Source organism: Chaetodon trifascialis, chromosome 10 (assembly GCF_039877785.1).
Source record: "Chaetodon trifascialis isolate fChaTrf1 chromosome 10, fChaTrf1.hap1, whole genome shotgun sequence".
In the NCBI taxonomy this organism is placed as follows: Eukaryota; Metazoa; Chordata; class Actinopteri; order Chaetodontiformes; family Chaetodontidae; genus Chaetodon; species Chaetodon trifascialis.
Genome location: NC_092065.1, coordinates 15,571,310 through 15,593,541, shown reverse-complemented (window position 1 = coordinate 15,593,541; position 22,232 = coordinate 15,571,310). Strand labels below are relative to the sequence as shown.

At 41.9% G+C, this 22,232-nt stretch overlaps 2 protein-coding genes across 4 annotated transcripts; both read right to left on the bottom strand.

Moving 5' to 3' along the window:
* Positions 1-569: 569 nt before the first annotated feature.
* LOC139337251 (S-adenosylhomocysteine hydrolase-like protein 1) lies at positions 570-9,470 on the bottom strand. Of its 2 annotated transcripts, XM_070971760.1 has the most exons (17): positions 9,127-9,470; positions 5,017-5,128; positions 4,444-4,581; positions 4,159-4,259; positions 3,908-4,010; positions 3,726-3,820; positions 3,309-3,415; positions 3,104-3,220; positions 2,956-3,019; positions 2,773-2,861; positions 2,587-2,657; positions 2,405-2,499; positions 2,216-2,314; positions 1,409-1,477; positions 1,185-1,263; positions 970-1,090; positions 570-890 (listed from the first exon to the last, which is right to left on the bottom strand). In XM_070971760.1, exons 1-17 carry the CDS (start codon positions 9,412-9,414, stop codon positions 884-886), a joined length of 1,755 nt encoding a protein of 584 aa, XP_070827861.1. In that variant the 5' UTR covers positions 9,415-9,470; the 3' UTR covers positions 570-883. The 2 variants fall into 2 exon arrangements, with proteins under 2 accessions (XP_070827861.1, XP_070827862.1); XM_070971761.1 differs by lacking the exon at positions 570-890 and having other exon boundaries at positions 966-1,090.
* Positions 9,471-12,333: 2,863 nt separating this feature from the next.
* On the bottom strand, positions 12,334-20,911 carry LOC139337604 (muscarinic acetylcholine receptor M2-like). Of its 2 annotated transcripts, none has more exons than XM_070972277.1 (4): positions 20,772-20,911; positions 14,865-15,094; positions 13,821-14,681; positions 12,334-13,256 (listed from the first exon to the last, which is right to left on the bottom strand). In XM_070972277.1, the coding sequence occupies exons 2-4, from the start codon at positions 15,033-15,035 to the stop codon at positions 12,945-12,947; spliced, it is 1,344 nt and encodes a 447-aa protein (XP_070828378.1). In that variant the 5' UTR covers positions 15,036-15,094; positions 20,772-20,911; the 3' UTR covers positions 12,334-12,944. The 2 variants fall into 2 exon arrangements, with proteins under 2 accessions (XP_070828378.1, XP_070828379.1); XM_070972278.1 differs by lacking the exon at positions 20,772-20,911 and adding an exon at positions 16,426-16,462 and having other exon boundaries at positions 12,746-13,256.
* Between the last annotated feature and the right edge of the window lie 1,321 nt (positions 20,912-22,232).

Sequence of the window (22,232 nt, the reverse complement as noted above, 5' to 3'; positions counted from 1 at the left end):
TTACTATGGAGAAATTGAAGTCACTTAACTGATGACCGGGCAGAGCATTATCACCACCAGCTGTCATGTTACTTTGTTGTATCATATTGATTAATATCCGTTTTAACTGGCAATGGCAAAGTCAGTGTCTTCTTTGTCCTTTGTCTCTTGCACTGTGAGCTGAAAACTTCCACTCCTCATCCTGGAATGTGGGAGTTTGAGTCAGTGGGGACCAACACGAGGCCCACCAGATACTGTCGTCACTTTGTCTACATATCACGTAATTTCCCATTAATGGCATTCTTGATTTCGGGTAGGGCCTGTTTTGTGATCCAGAGGTCAAGCGACCAAGAGAGCAGCAGAGTCATTAGTTCTCTGTGAAGCTCTAAAATTGTCATCAGAGCCAGATGAATGTGTGGTGATCAACACAGGCAGCATGACAACGAACAAATACAGTTCCCACAGACGATTTGATGTTCTTTGACAACAAAGTAAAAAATGTTAACATTTTATACAGTTGAGGGGTACAAATGTACAATTCTTTCCTATTTTTGTTAGATTAAATGACGAGGCAGAGACACAGGAAAGTGCTGTGAGAAAGAGCAAAACTGATCTTTTTATTATCTTGTGTGAGCTTCACTAGAAGATTCATGAGGTTAATGTGAAGTTTGGTTATGTTAGATTTAAATCAGGATTATAGGCAACGAGACATGAAAATTGCGCATCACAGGAAAAATAGTGAACTAAAGTAAGAGCTTGAAGTCTTCAGCCACTGTGTCTCCATTATATTGAGGAAGATTCAGCCTGTAGAGGGTGTCAGTGTCTGCGGGACTGTGAGGGCTTTTCCACAGTAAAATCCACAACAGCACATCCGAAGCTTCTGTCTTTCAGCTTCTCCAGAGGGTTAATACCTGTTTGAAAAATGATTTCTGTTAAATAAAACATAAATAAATTGTATGTGTGTTGTTTGTGTGTAAGGAAAACCCTCACCTGTAGTAGTTGGATTTGAAGGGTCCATGTTTGCTGATGCCCAGGTACTTGGCCTGTTCATCAGTCAGCTCTGTGACGTGAGCGTCAAACATCGGCAGGTGAAGACTGGCCACAAATTCATCTGAAATTACAAAACATCCAGGGCTTTATCAGTTCTGAATATAACGACATGAAATACATCTAATATTTTTGGGATATTGAAGCTGAGCACTTGCCCATCTTCTTTGGCAGCAGGTAGACGTCCTGTTTGTAGCGTCCCTCTGGAGCGCTGTACAGCTCTATGAGAGCCAGTGCCTGACATACATTACAGTGAAAGTCTCTGTTACGACTACAGGTGGCTGGCGCTAACCTCAAACTGACACTTCCTCTGTGATATGTTTAGAAAAGTATTAAAAAGAGATCCTGCCAGTATTTTGCTGAATATAACTCACGATGATACCTGAGTTGTAGCGGTGATGGAGAGAACAAGTGACGGCACTGTGGAGCAGCTCAGATTCAGCAAACGACCCTGAGGGAGCATTAAAAAAAACTCTCAAAAACTGAAGTAGCATACTGTGATGCGACAGCAGCCACAGATAATGACCTAAAGACATGTAAAGTATTATGTATTATGTCAAATTATTATGTAGAATAGTCCTCAAATGTCTCTCTGTCTCTACTGCAGCACAGCAGATCCTTTAACAATGATCAGGTGATAATGATAAATGATAAATTTTTTCAGTGCTCAACTCATCGTGGATCAGACGTGCATGAGTAGAGCTGCAGGGCTGCTCCGTGAAACAGTTTGGAAAACTCAGTTCTGATGTGACAAAAGCAGCACAGAAGTGCAGTTTTTCATCATGTGGCGACATCCTCAAGGCCAAATGACACAGGCTTAAGATCATAAAGAAATACATACAGACCTGCAGAACATTTGTCAGTCTGAGCCTTATGAGTCTAACAACCTTTTCAGAAGTCTGTAAAGTTAACCAGTCACAGCTTGTTCAGATATGTGTACCATTTTCCTCCTGAGATTATATTTAACCCAGAGAACGTAAAAGTTTTGCTAGTCTGAGATTAAACTGTGGCATTTGTTCAGTTAGCCAGTGCAAGCTGACTTCAGCCTGAAATTTGGCTAAAGCTTTGTGCCGATAGCGTCAGAACTCAGACTTCATGGCACGCTACTTTACAATAAATAGGTTTCTGTATATTATTCCTTGGTGCTGGTGTATAATAGTAATAACAACAATAACCACAGTATCGTCACCTCAGCCAGCAGGACGATCCTCCTGCCATCAGGCCAGATAACATGGTCCACCTGAGGCCTCACGCGCTCCCACCTCAGCTCTGCAGTCCGCAGACTCGCCTGACAAGCAAGAGTCCATGTTTTACACACACAAGCCTCGAGGTGTACACACATAAAAACGTGCATAACACACACAGTCAACGTTCATACCAACTCTATCTCAGTGCTGGAGTGTCCCATGTTGCAGACTATGCAGCCATTCTTCATTTTTTCCAGATGTTCCCTCCCCACCACGTTTTTATTGCCTAACAGAGAATAATCAAACACAATCATATTATTGTACTGATATTCTTAATACAAGCTCACACTGCTTTGTAGAGGGCAGCAGTTACCTGTGCAGGTGATGACCATATCCACCTGTCTGACCACTTCACTCAGTTTAATCACTCTGAAGCCATCCATACTAAAAGGAGAGGAGAAGTAGGTTTTTACAGTATGTCACGATGTTTTGTTACGATGTGCCATTGAAAGAGTGAAAAACGCGTCACGTCTGTGATGATAAAAGCTTCTATTCATACCAGGCCTGAAGGGCACAAATGGGATCCACTTCTGTGACGTACACAACAGCACCCAATGCTTTCAGGGCAGCGCAGCAACCTTTGCCAACCTACAAGATGAGAGAAAAGAGGCTGGTAGAGCTGCAATTCTTCGATACCTCACATGTGCACAGCAGCACCGGAAACATTGATTTTCTCACTGACCTCACCATATCCACACACCACCACCTGTTTTCCTCCAAACATGACGTCAGTGGTTCGCTTCAACCTGACAGAGGAGGTCAATACAGTCAGGCCATTGATCTGTACTGCAGCAGTGTTACCTGTTAACGCTCACCACACGATGCATTACCCGTCCAGTATGGACTCCTTGCAGCAATAAAGGTTGTCAAATTTCTGCTTGGTCACCGAGTCGTTGACATTCATGGCTGGGACACACAGTCTGCCTGCCTTTGACAGCTGATATAACCTGAAACACAGCCGAAGACACACACCTGATCAAGAGAAAGACTTTGTGAACCTGTGAGAACATCACACAATTTTTGAGTGAAACTAACCGATAGATGCCTGTTACACTTTCCTCCACGATGCCTTTGAGCTTTTTGAACAGGCTCGGGTGCTTCTTATAGACCCAGTGAGTTAAGTCGCCTCCGTCATCCAGAATCTGACGAGCGGAAACACAACAAGCTAAGCTCTTCATCAGTGAAACCTTTTCCAGTGGTGGATGTTAAACACACTGAATGCAGTTCACCCAAAGACAGAGTACACCTTTAACCTTATCCATCCAGTCGCTTTGGGGAATGCTGATAGGCTGTAGTTCAGTGCCAAAAAGTTGCATTTAAAAACAAAAGTAACAAGATATGCTTTCACATGTAATAACATATTTACTCAGAAATCCACATATCTCAAAATTAAGTGTCATTACACACAGAAAGAAACCTGAGAGAGGAAAAAATATGCTTTAATCTCAGTACCATGTTGGGCTGCCAGGTGTCAGCACTGACGCATCGGTCAATACACCACCAGAAGTCGTCCTCTGATTCTCCTCTCCATGCAAACACTGAGATGCCTGAGACAAAGAGCAGGTGATGATGAAAAGAAGAAGCAAGGAAGCACAAAAAACAGAAGTGTCAGGTTGCACAGACTGAGGTCGCACCTCGTTCAGCCAGAGCAGCAGCCACAGCGTTCTGGGTGGAGAAGATGTTACAGGCCGCCCAGCGACACTGAGCCCCCAGCACAGACAGAGTCTCAATCAACACCTTCAGGAGACCCACAACAAAACATGTTAACCTCCTGACAATTTTTTTAATAACTGTTTCATTTCTAAAGCAGAGGGGAGAATGATAATGCAGCTTATAATAACACACCCTGATAAGAACTTGTGTTTCCAGTGTGTGCTGAACTCACCGCTGTCTGTGCAGTGATGTGTGTGCAGCCCAATACTTTGGCCCCGGCCAGAGGTTTCTCCCCTCCTGCTCTTTTCCTCAGGACCATCAGTGCTGGCATTTCTAAATATCACAAAGACCAACCAATCATGAATGCACACATTCATTTATTCAAGACTCAATATTCTCATTTTATCTCTTCCTCTTGTGCCTCACATCTTTTCTCTTGAGTTTTTTGGCATGAGTGCTGTAAATGATAGTTCTCATTGAGGACACAAGTCCCGGTTCGATGACTCGTCCTCTTTACCTTGCTCTGCAATGTCTATTTCTTTGCGTCCAAAATCGGCCTGTTTGATGTTTTTGATGCAGAAGTCAGAAAGGCCCTTGGAGGTCTTCTGAAGCTTGTCTCTTGGAGAAGACTCATCCTCAGAGCTGTCGCTGCACACTAGAACACAGAAATTAGGAATTGTGTATGAAAACAATCAGAAGATATGATGTAATGTCCAGAAGAGTCACATGATTTGTTGGCAAGCATGACAGTTTTGAATTGGCTCCAGTTTTCTGGCCTTAATTGTTGCTTCAGGAGTCAGACTCTAGCTAGGTGAGGCTTTTCTCTGAGCCTTTGAAGGCTCTATGAAGTCTGGCAGTGATTGACATGTTTGAGAAAGGCTTACAGAGCCGATTAGGACCAAATTAAAGAGACTTAATTCTTCAGAAGACTTTTCCTTTTAATTAAGGTTCAGCTGAGGGAGAAAGCACAGAGGCTAATCCTCTGGGCCTGTAGTTCTCGTGCTGCAGGGATCAGAACCAGCTCAGTTTATATATCAAAGACATGTGATCGGACTTATGAGCGTGTGTGTGTGTTTTTCTGTTGCCTTACCTGAACTGTAGCTATCTGTGGACGACTGGGAGATGGACCGAGACAGAGAGCGACGAGCGGTCTTGGTGGGACGTTTGTTGAATTCTTGCTTCTGGTCAGAGAACTGTATTTGCTGTGGAGCAAAAAAAAAAAAAAAAGACACATACAAAATAAAAGATCAAAAGTGCCAAATATATTAGTTGCTGCTTTGCTGCAGGTCACATGCATCAAGTCTCATCTATTTCATGCAGTCATTGCAGCCAAAATTGCAGAGCACCACCCTTCACAGCAGATTTTCCTGTAAACCACCAGCTCTCTGCTCACAGTCTGTCACTATCACAGATCTCCATCTCTTCGCTTGACTCATCCCTGTATCTGCTGCTGTCTCACCATCCAGTGTGGCTCTTGGAAGGCCGGGCTGCTGCCACAGGAATCCCACTTGGCCATGTCTGCTTGCTGGCCGTTCGCCTGACTCTGCTGCCTGAGCCCGAGCTTCATGTCCAGCTCCAAAAAACTGCTGCAAGCTTAACTGTGGGCTTATTCCCTCCTACTACGATTTTGTTTTTTGTCTTTTGTTCTTTCCCTTACCCACATGGGCAGACGGACGTACACACCGACCAGCACAGACACACCCCAACACTGACCCCTCCTCCAAACAATAAACATATGCATCGAGCGTTTGGAGCTTTTGATGGGATTATTGCAGGGTTTAGTTTGCAGATCTACACCCAGAGAGGATTTTCATATGGAACTACAGTATGCTGCAAGTCTATTATACCATTATACACACTGCTGGATCAGGCATTTACACACATAATGTTACAGATCAGTTTAATCACAGGGAGCACAACCCACTCATCTGTGGCTCTGGATTAACTTTGTCACCAGAAAATAACCCTGATTATATCACAGTGATGTCACTGTTTTATTTACAAACTGAGGGTGGAGTTTGAGGATGTGGATATTTTCCAGTCAGATCTAAAAAAAGATGCGTTCAAATGGAATGATGTAGGAATGGGGGGGGGGGGGGGGGGGGTTGGAGTTTTGACCCATATTAGGCCCTAAAAATCAGGACATCACAGATTCTGACACATGAAATATATCATACATATAGGTTGTGGCAGAGGTTACAGTTTACAGTGTTAAACTGGACTGTGTTTCAATGAGATCTAGTATTTTGTCCACGCCATTTACATAGATGACAGGGCTACAATATTAGAAACACCTTTCAATATAATGCACTCCGATATAACACCTCCACCCACTACGCCCCACTGTTACCTGTTGGTGTTAACAAAACAGAAATGTTATAAGCTTCATAAAAGCAACAGCTGCTCCCAACGTTAGAATAAAATAATGATGATAAATTTAAGCTTTTTTTCTATGTGACTATTGTAAAAGTCTCCACATTGAATCTTCTACTCATAACTAATAACATTCATTACAGTTTAATTGGGGAAAGGCCTCATTATCAATAAGGATTAAGTGTGTGAGGCTGCTAATCAGACTGAGTCCTTAAATCCTTGTTAGGAGCAATTAAACCTGAGATGCTCATGAAAGATGTAATAAAGGTCTCTGTGGGAGTTTCTCAACATTCTGCTTCCCTCTGATTTTAATTAGATTTGTTTCACATTATATGACATCACAAAGGTGTTACTGCACATACTTAAAGGCAACAAAAAAAAACAACAAAATACACTGCAAAAGTACTTTCATTTGTACAGTTTGTACACTTTTTGTACCTTAGTGACTTTTGACAAGGTGATACACTGAGGTCTTCATAATCCTCCTGATTTAACAAGCTCCACTCTGATAGGCTGATTAAGGTTTCAAGTCACAAGTAAAATCCAAGTTGATCTACTTTGCTCATCTGGTTGATTGCATCTGAAAGCAATGAATTCTGAATTTCAGATGAATCAATGAAAAACAAAATTCACACCCAAACATTTTCAAGCACCGTTGCCTGTTCAAACACAGACTGTCAAATATTTAACTCTATTCCATCACTTGAATACAATCTTTTGAATACAGGAGGCACTTACTCAAGCAGCTGCTTAATCATTAACACAAAAAGGCATTAAGCTGTGACTAGGAGCAGAGTGAAAGTTAACTTTATGATCAAAAAGCAATCTCTTACAGGGCTCAGAAAATGACTTTGAATTCAGCCGCTGTGAAAATGCAATGAAAGCCAATAATTAGTATAGTGGCCGTGGATCTTAACATTTAAAAAAAATGTCTCCTTGGTATACCATTTGTGCATTGATTTGTAGCCTGAAAAAGCCTTCTGATCATGTTTTAAAATCATTCTTCTCTGTCCTTGGAATCAATAAAACCCAAGAAAATTCTCAGCTTTAGTGGTTAAAAGACAACTTTATGCATACCTCCACCTAATTCACCATGAAGACCTGACTCGCTGGCTTGCAAAAGAAAGCTCAAAAAGATAGAGAGTAAGAGAGCAACAGCACTTCCAAAACAAAAGCAATGATACCTTGATGCAGATGGACTGCACTGCCTCCTGGTCCTTGGCTTTAGTTATGTTCACTAGACTGTACACTTTCTTCATGCTGGCAGATCGCTGTTGAACTGACACAGCACAGTAACTCTGCAGAGCTGCAGGCTCAAGTTGTTGAACAGATCAGAGAGTTCACAGAGTGACACTTTATGTCACACCCTTGCTCAACAGGCCCAGGTGACAGGTGGAGAGAAGACAGAGAGAGCAGAAAGTGGAAACAAACAGCTGCTTTGTGAGGCTTGCAGAGGGGAACTCTGGGAAAATACAGAAGAACAGGTTTGAGATTCAGAGACAGAATAAAAAGAGCTGTGAGGAAAGAGAAGCTCAGTCAAGTGTTCGTAGAGTCCACAGATGAATGTGAGTATATATAGTGAAGTGCACTCTGCTCTCAGGGTATACATTAAACAGACTTTAAAGGGATGTACAGACCTACATTCATGACAGAGTTCAGGAGTGAAAGAGAGAAAGAAGAGAGCAGCTGTAGAGACAGAAGAAGCAGCAAAGTGAAAAAACACAAGCATTCAAGGACAGACGTCATCTTATATATCTGTTTCTTAAAATAAATCAGACAGTTGAACTATACTGTATGCTGTCATTGTTTCCTGTCCATTAAATGACTGAAGCAGCTCTGCAGTGTCACTGAAAGTCTCCTAAAGAGTCACTCCACACCTTTTACACATGCTGATCCATCCAAGCACAACACAGCCCGTAAACCGTTGTGTTTATCTCTTAGAGAAGCTTTCTAAAGTCAGAGAAAAATAAAAATTAAAAAAACACAAAAAAAACAATGACATCATCATGATGTCATCAGGGTGACCTCAGTTTCAGCTTGGAAAGTCAGATTTCTAACAGAAAGTCTGGGCATGGAGTTTTAAAGAAGCCAGTGAGGGTCTAATAAAATATGCTATCTGGCTGCATTGTGGAAAATGTGAGATATGGTGTTTTTGGACCTTGACCCATATTAGGAACAAAACGTCGGGATAAACTGGCCTCTGCTGCTTTGATTTTGACCAGTCTCTTACATTGAAGTGCAATAATAAATCACCACATAATCTGTTTACAAGAGGTCTCCACAAATTTAGCATTGCACTCAACATCGTCTTCTTGGTTCTTGCATTACCTACAATACGATGGTTGGAGGTTCAGGTGTGCTATGCTAATGTTGCCTCAATCTCCAGGGCTCAAGCAGATGTAAGGAGGTGTGGTAAGTTCATCTCTTTCTAACACCACATATCAAGATTTATTTCATTTTCAGCCTTGTAGTCTTCAGCCAATGCTAACACTGACTCAAGTTTACACAGCTCCCCCTGGAGCCACTTACAGATTTATACAACTTTTTACTTACTTAGGCAGCAATATTTCCCAAGACATGTAAGAGGACTTGAGACTCTGTACTGGACTTGCAGACGGTGTAAAATCAGCATACGTTCCCTTTAAGTCTGCTGTGTCTTTCCAAAGAGATAAAACAAGTGCAATATATGTGCGGGACTGCTGGTCAAGCATTCATACAGGCAACTAAATCATTAACAGCCTGAGTGTATGCAGATGCACGCTTCCTGTTGGGCATGCTTACCAATGCACGTATTATATAGAACATCTTGATCAGTGTCTTTGCTCACCATGTCAGTCCTCTGAGCTTCAGCCACCAACTCCCCTGTCCCAGACTCTGCCCCGTCTCTGTCCTGACTCTGTGGAGTCCACCTGCTCTCTGCTGCTTTTAGCATCAGTAGCAGGTTCGGGCTGCATTTCGCTGGCTGATCTTTGGTGCTCTCTGCAGCAGAAGCAGAAACATCCTCCTCTGCCTCTCCATTCACCACAACTCTCTCCTCCATATGTGGTTCAGGATACTCATCGGGCAGTGGCAGGTCCTCCCAGGAGGCCCCTGTCTGGTCCTTTTCTTCTGCCATGACTCCACTGAAAGCCGGTAATGAAGAGAATTAGGTGATCTGACAGTGGACCAGGTGGCAGCCCAGCCATACTCTGCCCACATATGTCTAATATTCCCTCCTGCAAGCTGTCTGTTTACACTAAACAGCATCAGTCCTTGGGTTACTTTGACTAAATCTAAAGTGGATAATTAGTCTGGGATGCAGTGTGTACAGGGTAAACACTGATGTCAGCATTGCTTTTTCACAGAGGGAAATGTAACCTGGAAATGCAGGATTGTAACTCACTTCAGGTGCCACGTAGGTAGATGTCAAAATATGCCCTCATACAGTCTTTTGTGCCAGTATGTCTCCTGTTTATGTTACAAAGGAGCACTCCAGACCTCGGGCATTCAGACCTGTGGAGCCACTTTTGTGTTGTCTTTGATAACACTGGTTGAAATCTCAATGAACACAAGACCACAAGTGCAATGCAAACAGAGGCTTACATAATAAACAAACAGCATGGTTACATGTTTACATTAAACCTGACCAGCATCAATAGTGGCCCCATGGCGACTGGTGACGTCCCTTTGCTCGTCTGTTGCCAGACTGTAAGACGAGAGGCCTGGGGGTTGCCAAAATGGCTCATTCACTTACTGATAGACTGGTGTAGTTTTCAGATTTGAAACACGTAATGCTCAGGTTTTAAATTTAACATGGTTTCATGTTTAGGCTCACGGTCATTGTTAGATTTTTTTCCACTGAAAATGTGTTTGTTTTGTTATAGAATTTCCTTTTTTTGTCTCTCTGTTGAGCTGCTGTGGAAGGATAGTTAGAGAAAGATGTAACTTTGTACTAAAAAGATCGTAACTTTGGAAGTTATCCACTTGATACGTCTAACTCCCACTGACTGAGCCTCTTACTAGCTCCAGATACACTTTGAATATTTTCTTGCAGGAAAGGAGGACTGTGGTTTTTGTCCCCCATCACCCCCATTACATTGAAATCACACTGAGAAGGGATCTATTAATATCTTGTATGAGCAGGAGGAATGATGACAGCGAATAAAACCTGTGTAATGTACCTGACTATTGTTTTAAGACAGTCATGGAAAACTGTGCACCTGTTCTTTAAATTTAGGTTGACAGTGAAAGACTTTGTTGTTGTAATTTCTATCTATTCAGTTCCTGCGCAGCTTGCAGTAAAAACACACAGAACATCACGCATTGAAACGTTCACAGTTCCAGACACATCTCAAAGGTTTAACCACTGCATGTTGCAACAGTGCAAACTGGGCAGTTAAACATTTCAGGTTTCTTCCAGTATCAATATGCATGCATTTGCTCCAGTAGAGGGCGCAACAGTTCCACAGCTTTCCGCAGGAGTTTCCCACAGCTGAGACAGAGAAGCCCTCTGTCCTTTCTTTCCACCGTGTGAAGACTGTGGGAGGATTTCAGCTTGATTCCTTCTCTGTGTCTGACAGGAAGCAGCAGAGGATTATGGCACTCAGTCCACAGGGAGGAGCAACAGGAGGGGGAGTTAATACTGTATCAAGTCATCTCTAAATCTTTCTCTGTTCCCCATTTCTATTCAGTGCAGGAATTTCAGACTCTGGTGTTAAATTGGTAGGGCTATAAAAATGTCCCTGTTAGGTTCCAGTGAGGTGTTCACTATGACGCCCTTTAAACTTTCAATTAGGTGTTGTGGTCAGGTAACAACTTTTTCGCTCATATTAAAGAAATCTGTACTGTTTTGAACTGAGTGACTGTTTTTGGTTGCCTATAGTGCGGATTTGGTTGGTTTTGTTTGTAGTTTCCACTTATTACTATTCAGTTCCTGTTCAGCATGTCACAGTAAATGCTAAGCAGAAATCATGGAGTCAAGTGAGTTTCTCATGGGGCAAGAACAGATGTAGAGACGCCTGCAGAAAAAAGAAGGGAGGAAGGAAACCAGAGAGGCATCTGGAGAAAAGATGTGCTGATTGTACTAAATATGTGCTCTTAGAGTTAAATAAAACTGCTTTCTTTCTCATTTTGCTGTGAAGCAACTCCACTCCCAGCTGCAGATTTTGCCAATCGCATCACCACCATGCAAGATACAGTCACGAAACAGAGTACTCATGGGTCAGAACGTCAACACCATCGTAATATGGTCTCCAGTTCTCGTTCTCGATTGAGGGAACATTATAGACAGAAAAAGTGAGTGTCAGTCAGAAAAGGACAGAAATAGCATAGCTTAGTTAGATAATTAGCTAAATTTTAGCAACAAATATATTCTCATATTTGCACACTACAATCATTTGCCTCATTTAAACTTGGCAGAATGAAAGTAGAGCTCCTATTCATATCCTCTTTTGCTCCTGTGGCTCACTTTGCAGTGATAGATGTCAGCTTCTGTCAGCCATCTTCAGTTCAGCAGTGTTAGTAACAACACTGCAAACTGAACAGCAGCTCTGTTTTCCAGACATGCTGCTCTGCTCCTGAGGGTTTCCCCTGTTTCTTCCAGTGTGCACACTGCTGCAGTGCTGCACTTTGCGTTTTTAGTGGTGCAGTGAGTAGTTCTTCCCATCATCATCTTCCCACAGCAGCAACTGGGCAAAGGTTGTGATGCCCAGCTAAAGCCAATAAATCAGGCTCTGTGCGTTTACTCTGTGCACTTAGGCAGTTAAATTCTGAGCACATTTACGGCATGTTATGATAAAGAGAACCAGACCAAATGTTCTGTCATTATGGCTTTTATTTACAGAAAACATTTATTAATGTATGAGGAAAGAAGGGACAATATGAAGATAAGGACAAATATCACATTTGGGTACATTTCACAACATGGATTACAGATGTCATTCACATAATATGAGTAAATCTAACCAGAGAGGAGACATGCACGCATGCACACACGCGTGCACGTGCGTACACGCGCGCGCGCACACACACACACACACACACACACATCCATTTACAGCAGCTAATACTCTTTTATTTTTTTATTATCTCTTTTCTTGAAACAGCTCAAACAGAAGAATGTTCCAGTTTGGCTGATTTCACTGATTTCACAGCTCTTTGTCGGCCATAACACTTTATGGAATGACATGTTATTACTACAGTGTCTTTTTCTATAGTATTTTAACTTCTTCTTAGACTAAACTATACATTTATTTTAGAGTTAAAATTACTGTTTTGGTTACAAAACCATCATCACTGGGGTAAAAACAGGTTGCATATCAAAGAACATACTGCACAAGCTCATGTAGGAGGAGCAAAGAGGAAAGCATCCTGTCAAAGTAAAACCCCAGCTGACACCCAGTCAAATGTACCCTTTTCACAATAAACTGCATTCCCACTGAATACATTGACTTGAGAATTATTACAGTTTTACAATTTTACCAACACAGTTTTATTTTCAGTGGCAGTGGAAATATGTTCTAGCATTGAAAAATAAATGGAGTGCACACTAAGAACACTGAGCTGATTTTAATAATACGTCCACTCTAATATTTGTGTCATCTCAGTTTGCAAGATATATCACATTATTTTGACTCCATCACAAACATAAGTCTGTATCTTTCGCCCTCATCGTGCTGTGCGTATGTTTTTGTACTGGCACAGAAGCAGGTGCTTGAAGGTGTTTTTGAAGGTGGCGTTGCAGAGGGCATAGCAAGCCGGGTTGATGGTGCTGTTGATGTAGCAGAGCCAGTAGCCAATGGTCCAGAGGGAGTTTGGGATGCAGATGGAGCAGAAGGTGTTGATCAGGACCATCACATTGTATGGTGTCCATGTAGCAACAAAAGCAACCAGGATGGCCATGATGGTGCGTGTCACCTTTTTCTCTCTGGAAGAAATGCCCTTCTTTTTCCACTTTGCTACGGCACTCTGCTTTGTTACCTGCAAAATCAGGTAGTAGGAGGTGAGGAAATTTTCATTCAGAATTTTTAAAGTGATATTAATTGACTTTTTTTGGCAACTTGGGGGCAGCAGAACAAGCTAGAAACACTTGATGACTTTGATGTATTATCACCTTACAGAGTTGATATGGAAATCAGTCTACAGCCTACACATCGCGCTACTTTAAACTAAATGCTCACATCAACATCTTACCATGTTCATCCTGAGGGGGGACGCAAGTGTCTGACGTGAATTTATGGCAAATATTACTGTAGACATTTCACTCAGAACTACAGATGTCAACCTCATGGTGGTGCTAGAGGAAAAGTCAGGGGATCATTAAAGTCATCAGGCTTCATCTTTTGGGGCTCTTGAACATCCCTATAAAACTTTATGACAATTCATCCAATAGTTTAAATATTTCAGTCTGGACCAAACAGGTGGACCAACCAACAGATGCATGGCTAAAAATACTGATAGATGTAAATCTGGCCAAATTTGTGATTGCTGATTTGTTTTATTTGAATCATAACATACAGGCTTTTATACAGCAATCAAATTTACCTTAAACAGTGTCCTCGTGACCAAACTCTGTCTGTCAGCGGCTGAGTTCTCAGGGGAAGGTGGCTGTGTTTGATTTGTCTTTTTCCCACCATCTGAGTCTTTCTGTGATGATGCAGGGACAACAGTGTCCTTAGATGTTGACACATGGATTCTGTCTGCCGGGGAGTCCACCTGGTCGTTTCTTTCTTCTTTGCGGGGTCCACTTCCATTCTGTTGGTCTTTCTCCTTCCCATCTCTAGCCTCCTCCTGAGCTTCTCTTGCTGTGATGCAGTTGTTCTGGCTCTCACATCCGTCCTCCTGACTGTGATAGGGGCCTTCTCCCAGACTGGTACCTGAAGTCTTCCTGCTGTCCCTCCTCACGCGGCTGCGGCTGGCCTTGGAGATGCGCCAGTACAGGTGGATCATGATGGCCACTGGTAGGTAAAAAGCTGCTATGGCTGTCCCAAATGTCACCGCTGGGTTTGAGAAGAACTGGATGTAGCACTCACCTGGCGGCACGGTTCTTCCGCCCACAATGAATTGCCAGAACAAAATGGCAGGAGCCCAAAGGATGAATGACAAGACCCAGGCCGCAGCGATCATCAGGCCTGCCATCTTGGTGCTGCGGCGTGCTGGGTAGCTGAGCGGTTTGGTGACGCAGAAGTAACGGTCAAAACTAATGATGAGAAGGTTCATGACTGAGGCGTTGCTGACAACATAATCAACAGCCAACCACAGGTCGCACACCACAGGTCCCAGGGGCCAGTAGCCAATCACGATATAGACTGTGTAGAGGTTCATGGAGCAGATGCCAATAATGAGGTCTGCACAGGCCAAGCTGAACAGGAAGTAGTTATTGACAGTCTGCAGGTTCCTGTTTACCTTTAGAGAAACAATATGGAGCAAGCTGTCAGATGCCATGTGATGTGCCTTTTCTCATTTCTATTAAATTACCACTCTGCACAGGGATGCACAGGCTGCTCCTATCTCTAAGTCTATGTGTCAGAAGTGGAGGTTTGAAACACTCTCATTAATTATAAATTGTGAAAAAAAGAAAACCCAAACCTTTATAGACAGCATGACCAGGATGTTTCCAATTACAGTGATCAGACTCAGAGATCCAGCCACCAGGATGATGAGTACAATCTCCACAGTCGTGTACGGACTTCCAGGGAAGAGGATGGCGTTATCACCACTGCTGGTGTTGTTACTGTGGGATGAATTCAGAGCCTCCATGCTGCCTGGATTTGAAATATCCTTCTCACAGATGCTTCAGGCTCAGATGATATCTGTACCTGGTGAACACAAAGATTATGACACAATAAGCCTCTTTGCAACTATTTTGCCTGTTTGTGATGCCAGTTCTTTCCTGTATGTGTGTGCATTTATCTGTCCGCACAGTTACAGATGCAAAGTCATGCGTAACTGGGAGCGTGTAAACACTTGGCAGGTGCTTGAATGTTTTTGAGCTTACGGCTTGGACCACATGTGAAAAATGGACAGGTGAGCAAATACAGGCTGCAGCAGCTGTGTTTAAAAGTTCACAGCAGTGTCCCACATATTCATATCAGGAATAACACGTTGAAACACGCTTGAAAGAGGTTTGAAATCTGCAGGTCTGATCTTATATCTGTAAAATTGGTTTGTGTTATTTTAATACTTAATTTTAATTTCTTTTTTTTCTTTTTTCTTTTTTTTTGGCTGAGCTGCTCTCTTCACCCACATTTTAAATAACTCAGAAATCTTATCTGTGAATAAAGCTGACCCGACAGGTTGAACAGGATCATCTATCGAGGTCACCTACACCTCTAGATAGTCCATTTACATCATCTGAAAGTCACAAAATGCCCTTTGAGACTATCTAATCTGTGCATGATAGCCAATTCAAAAATGTTAATATGTTATCTTGATCCTGCAGGCATAGATGAGTCATTTCCTCACGACATCGCTGCCCCTTGACATGAAATAGGTACTCCCTGGTTTGAAAAGTGGATTTTCATTTGGGAAGGTACGAACGTGTGCATGGATGTGCCTCCGACAGATGTCCAGGCAGAAGCCATGGGTTTAATGACAAGACAGGGCAGCTTTTCTGAGGCTATAGATGCTTTATTTGCAAAATAATTTTCTGAGTGAGAGAAAAGGGGGGAGAGGAGGGTTTTTTGGCTCTGCAACTACCTGTTCTGTGAGTTATGAAAGAGTGTTTCAGCGGGTGTACGGACAGATCTCTACTGGGGCCACCCACACTAAAAATCCAGGCACGATGATGATGCTGTTTGGTGCTTTGGATAAAAGCATCTACAAAACAATATATGCTGTGCATGTGAGGATACCTGTTCTCTTTTTCTCTTCTGTATTTATAATGGGTTACATGTTCAAAATGGCCCCAGGAAACAGACAGCAAAACATTGCAATTAAGGTAAAGCATCATTACAGTTACTATTATGTTAAAGATCAAGAAACACCAGGAGCAGACCAAAAATATACACAACAAAACAATGTGATTAACTGATGCCTTGTGATCAGAAAATCAATATAAAGACACTTAGTTGAGACCACGAGGGCTGTTGCTTACTACTAAAACCCTGTAAGTGACTCCATTAGGCCACATGATAACATCATACTGTACCTGAGAGATGTTTCCTTCCTGCTCTTACAGCCAGATGAAACTTCATTACAGCATCTCTAACTCTATCACTTACTCATCAAAGACCCATTTTGGGCCTTTTCTGTTGCAGATGAGAAAGAGCTGTGTGTGTGTGTGTGTGTGTGTGTGTGTGTGTGTGTGTGTGTGTGTGTGTGTGTGTGTGTGTGTGTGTGTGTGTGTGTGTGTGTGTGTGTGTGTGTGTGTGTGTGAGACAGACAGACAGAAAGGTCTCATAGTGAATTTAGAGTTGCTGGGTAAGATTAGTACTGATGTACATATCAGGGTGCGCATGTTTGCTTGAGTGAGGACAACAGTCTGTTCGCATACAGACATGAAGGCACTCACCTCTCATTTTGGGATAAAAAGCAGGTCCCCATAAGGTAAACTGTTATATTTTATGGTAATAAATACAGAGTCTCTCTTAATAGATGTCATACTTTAGGGCATGTGGCAGTAATGGTTCTGGGAATTAATGTGAGTCAGTGCAGTGTCCTCCTAAGCAGAGTCCAGGTCCTACTCAGTAAAAGCAGCAACATCTAGTAATCATTTTGGACGTACAGACATATTATCAGAATATCACATTCTACAAACCGTCGTTTTTAGAAACCATCAGAATAGTAACATTAATGTTAAACCCCTGTAAGCCCTTTCAACACTGCCAGTGTCTTCTGCCAGTGTGGTAGCTTATCAGACCTCAACTTGACATTTCCAGAGAGAGAGCAGAATGTATAGATTCAGCTCAGCCAGCTTCAACCCAAACATCTGGCAGACAGCCAAGGGTAGACATAAACGCCAGACCATATCAACAGATCAGTCAACCCCATCATTATAACCAGAAAATATGTCCTTGAGACAGAAGTGGAATTGGCTGCAGATAAGTTTGGACATGGGAGTAATATGAAGGGTGCCAGCTGAAGGGAAAAGATAAAAAAGTGACGCACAGGAGAAAAAAATTACATCTAAAAAGACAATTCAACCTGTAACTAGAAGTGATAAGACAGTTAAAACCGACTGCTTTCCAGGTGATGTCTTCTGTGATAGAAAAGAGAACATTTTTAAGCTGATAAATGCACGCCTGAAGAGACTGATCAAGGCCACCAAAGGTTTGCCTCCTTCATCTCCCCCCACTTCCCTCTTAGTTACATCTCTAGTAAACTGAGAAGATAGGACAGTCATTGTCCTTGTCCTTCTTTACAAGAGGCTTTTTCTGTTCTGACAAACCTTCCTGTGTAAGTGGCACCTGAACATCTTTCCACTAAATGATGCAGTGAATTGAAAAACAACACACTGCTGAATAACAACAGAAGCATATCAAACCAAAATAAAATTGTTGAAAGGGCTGTTTTTTTTATCAGCCTAACATCCTCTCGGTCCTGACGAGTTGTTTTGATGTTTTCCAGTCCATATCACAGCACAAACTGCTTTTGTTAGGGTCTTGAATGACATCCACTTCTAAACAGACAGTAGAAAAGTCTTGGTGTTATTGGATCTCAGCGCAACCCAGTCGACCACAACATAATACTGCACCTACGGGAAAACTGGATGGGCCTTTAACACAGTCCTAAACTGGTTTGGATCCTATATGAAGGGTCCGCTTTGTGCCAGCTGGTAATTGCATATCTGAGCAGACAAAACTGACATGTGGAGTTCCCCAAGGCTCCATTCTTGGGCCCCTTCTACACAGCATCTACATGCCGCCACTCAGTTTATAGAAAACAACAACTCTTTCCACAGTTGTGCAGATAACACAGATTTATATATCACAATATCATAGTGGTGCCATACAAGCACTGAGCAGGTGCATAGCACAAATCAAAAGCATGTGCCAAAAAATTATCTTTTCTATATTAAGAATCGAACGGCTTATGTCTCTGCAGGATTTAGGAAAAAATTATCTTCAGTTTGTCTTCAGCAGGCTGGACCTCTGTCACACTCTCTTTACAAGTCTTTTTAAAAAGCTGATCAGACAGCTGCAGCTGATTCACAAGTCCTCACTCAGACCAGCAGAGTCTGGTTCTCCTGTTTACACTGCCTTCCTGTTTGTCTAATGATTGATTTAAAGTAGTTCTGTTGGTTTATAAAGCACTGAATGGGTTAGTGCCAAAATACATTTCTGATCTGCTGCTCTGTTAAGAACCAACCAGATCTCTCAGATGGTGTTGGACTGGTCTGCTTTCTGTCCCAAGAGGCAAAACACAGAGGACCAGTGTTCAGTTTTTATGCGACACATATCTGGAACCAACTCCCAGAAAACTTTATATCTGCTAAAACTCTCAGTCCTTTTAATGGATTATTACTTTTCTGTAGCTACTGCATTTTAAACTGGGAGCTTAGAAATCTATTTTACTTGTGATCCTTTTACAGTAAATCTTATTCATGACGTCTTTTTATATTGCCTTTATAGTGCTTCCTTTATATTTTGTTTTAATGCCTTTTTGTCTTATATAAAGCACTTTGAATGGCTTTGGTGTTGAAAGGTGTACAAATTAATTAGTTACATATGTGTATATATATGTTATCAGGCTGTCTGATGAGCTGGTGTGAAGATGCTTCCATGTGATGCAGAATTGGTTGGAGCAGGAGGTCACTGCCTGCTCACAAGCCTGTCCTCACTTCTTCATTCACACTAATAAGACCTACATTACAAGACCTCCCTAATTTGTATTCAGGGCTACTGGAGAGAGTCACAGAGGCAAACAGCATTTCTTTGACAGCCACAGAAACATAGTAATTAGATCCAGCCTGCAACAGCTGTACCGGTAATATGCTTCTAGGATAAAGTAGTATTCATTTGGCAGGGTGAGCTCGGCTTTTAAAAGTGTGTCTTTGATATCATGAACAATAAGAGTCAGAGTCAGTAGTTACCAGCTGATGGGGCGGTGAAACAAGGGGCATGTTTGCAGAGACAAGAGCAGGTGTGGAAACACAGGAGCACACAGGGTCATCAAAAGGATCATTTTTAACGACTACAGGGATCAAAGAGTTGTAGGTTTTAATTATTTCATTGCAAAATAGATTCTATCTCATGAATGTATTTTATTGTTTGCATTTTGTCTGGACAAACGTGGTGCTAACTGGACACCTGTAACATCAACTTGGGTGTTTGTGCAGATGGAAATTCAACTCAACCAGCAACTGCAAGGCATGGAAATACACAACATCCATGCATATGGGATAAAATGACATAAAAAATAAATAGAGTAATGCATATAGTTTCAGGCATCTTTCGGAGTCACGCATTTGACAGATTTGACTTTGTTTTTTAAACACAGCATTTTGAAGGTTTCTGATGTTATAGTAGTCAGATTTGCCACACGCAAGTTTGCTGTGATTTCGGAGAAGAGTGTCCTGAATCTGAAGAGTGGGAAATTTCACATCAACCTGAGCTTTGGCCTCGCACAGCAGTTTAACAGAGAGAAGAGAAAACCACTGAACATCCAACGCAGCACCGCGATGGAGCAAGAAGTGCAGAGAAGAGAAGACCAGAGTGGGAAGGAAGGATAAAACTGAAATACGAAGGTACAGGGGAGATAACACACAAAGGAGGGAAAATAGGGAAATAATTTCTAAAAGCTGTGGGTATTTTTAAGAGAGACGACTGCAGTGCAAGTGGAGGGAGTCCAGGAGTAGGAGGGTTAATGAGCAAAGATTAAAAAACCTAACTTGATTTCATCTTGTAGACCCACAGTTTTCAGGGAGGAGCTGCCTGTTTGAAATCTAATTTCCCTCTTAAACACAAACATAGAGCATAGGGGATTCCTCGGGAGCAGGGAGACTGGGGAATCCAGTCAGGATCTGATGCTGCTGGCTGATTGAAACCTTTCAGCTCAGGATAGAAATGAAGATAAACCTTTCTACAGCAGCCTTAGGGGAACAATGAAAGCCAGATATACTCTACAATAAATAGAAACCTCCTCAGGAAGCTGAAACTGTATATGGACGGTAAAGTTTCAATCAATACAAGATCAATATATAAAGTATCACATTATTTTCCTGGAATTTTCCTTTTGGTTTGTCTGTGAGTGACATTTTCATCATTATATCGCCACAACATAAATACTTCATATTTTTATAGTGTAGATTTTTGCTGTATTTGTCTATTTGATTTAGCATTGCTTAAACTTTACAGGACAAGAAAGCTGCGCATTATCCTAAAAAATCACACCAAATGGGAAAATCCAAACACAGGTGAAAAGATTTTTTTTTTACTTTAAAAGTGCCTCAGATATTATAATCTGTTAGCTGTTCCACATGTGACGGTAATTTTCTAAAAAGTGTCCTTACCTGCAGCAGTTTGGCAGAAATCTTACAGAGAACTGTGAACTTACCCTGTCTGCTGGGAGTGACACGGATGAGCTGCGTTAGTTGGGTCCATGTTACTCTCACCTCTGTCGACACTGCAGCATAGACAGAAGCAGATAGTAACCCTGCGCTGATGTCGCTCCTCCTCTGACGAGAACCAGTGTGTGTGAGTGTGAGAGTGTTTGTGTGATAGCGAGACAGAAAGAGAGACTGACAGACAGAGCAGGGAGGGGTTATGGGGGCTATTAGTGGCTGCTGTGTGGTATTCCTTAAGCTAAGGTCGCAAATTTGAACAAACAAGGGACGGAGACAGACGGAGACAGAGAGAGATGTTTCAGGACCATGGAAAGCACTGGCCTCTCCAGCACAAAGGCGTCATATTCTCCTGCATTACAAAGCTGTGGGCGATTGTATGAAGAGTCATTTCAGTGGCTGTGGCATGAAATAAAATGGTAAAGCACTATTAAAAAGAGGACAAAAGGAGAGGGTCGCGCTGCTGTTTTGTTGCTGCAGGACGTTAACCTTTAAGACTCTGTTGTTTTGACCTTTTAACCAAACCGGTGACGCAGTGTGCCCCAGTTGGTGGATGACCTTACTTTGATGGAATTACCACAAAGAATAATAGTCCCTCTCCATTAAACAATATTGCAAATGAAATGAGGAGAGTGCTATCAAGCAGGCACAAGCCGGGCATGTAAACATGATTTGATATGAGAAAATATGATATGATTTATTGAGCTTGTCCTGGTCCAGACTTATGGCCCACTGATCACATCAGTATTGGTCTGTTAGTTGATTTGCTTGGATATAATGTAAACTGTGTAAGTCTTCTGCACATTTAGATTTTGTGTAATCACCGTGATTGAACATCACATAAATATTATGATTGTATTAACTTGATGTGGGGTCAGTTATGCCATAGAAAACTCTACTGGTGAAATCTATGTCCACGAGCTTCACTTCTGCTGTTTGCTCATTTGTCATGACTATAAATCAATATGAGGTTTTGTCTCCTCTGCATGTGTTTGGCTTTGTATGTCTTTGGTTTCCTGTCTCCTAGAAGCTCCTTTTTCCAATATCCGGAAACCCTCAAGCAAGTCTTACTTGTAGTAATTATAAATATTTTAAAAATCAGTGATTAGTTACAGTATTGCTTTGTCTGATTGTGTTGGATAACACAGACCTTAAAATATAGATTGAATTATAAGGATAAGTAATGGTAAAGTAGCTAATGGTTAAATAGTTCAATATACTTATTTTCGTTCTTGTCAAGAGAAGATTGATACTACTTTCATTACTGTAAAGTAAATATTATTGTACAGCAGCCAGCCAGTTAGCTGGGCTTAGCATAAAGACTGGAATCAAGGGGAAACTGCTGGAAGTCACTGCACCCAGCCACGAAACCAGCGGTGCCCAAAATCACTCCTTTGTTTACTCATTTGCTCCTTGCACTGTATAGTGGAGACTCAGTATTGAGAAGTAAACTA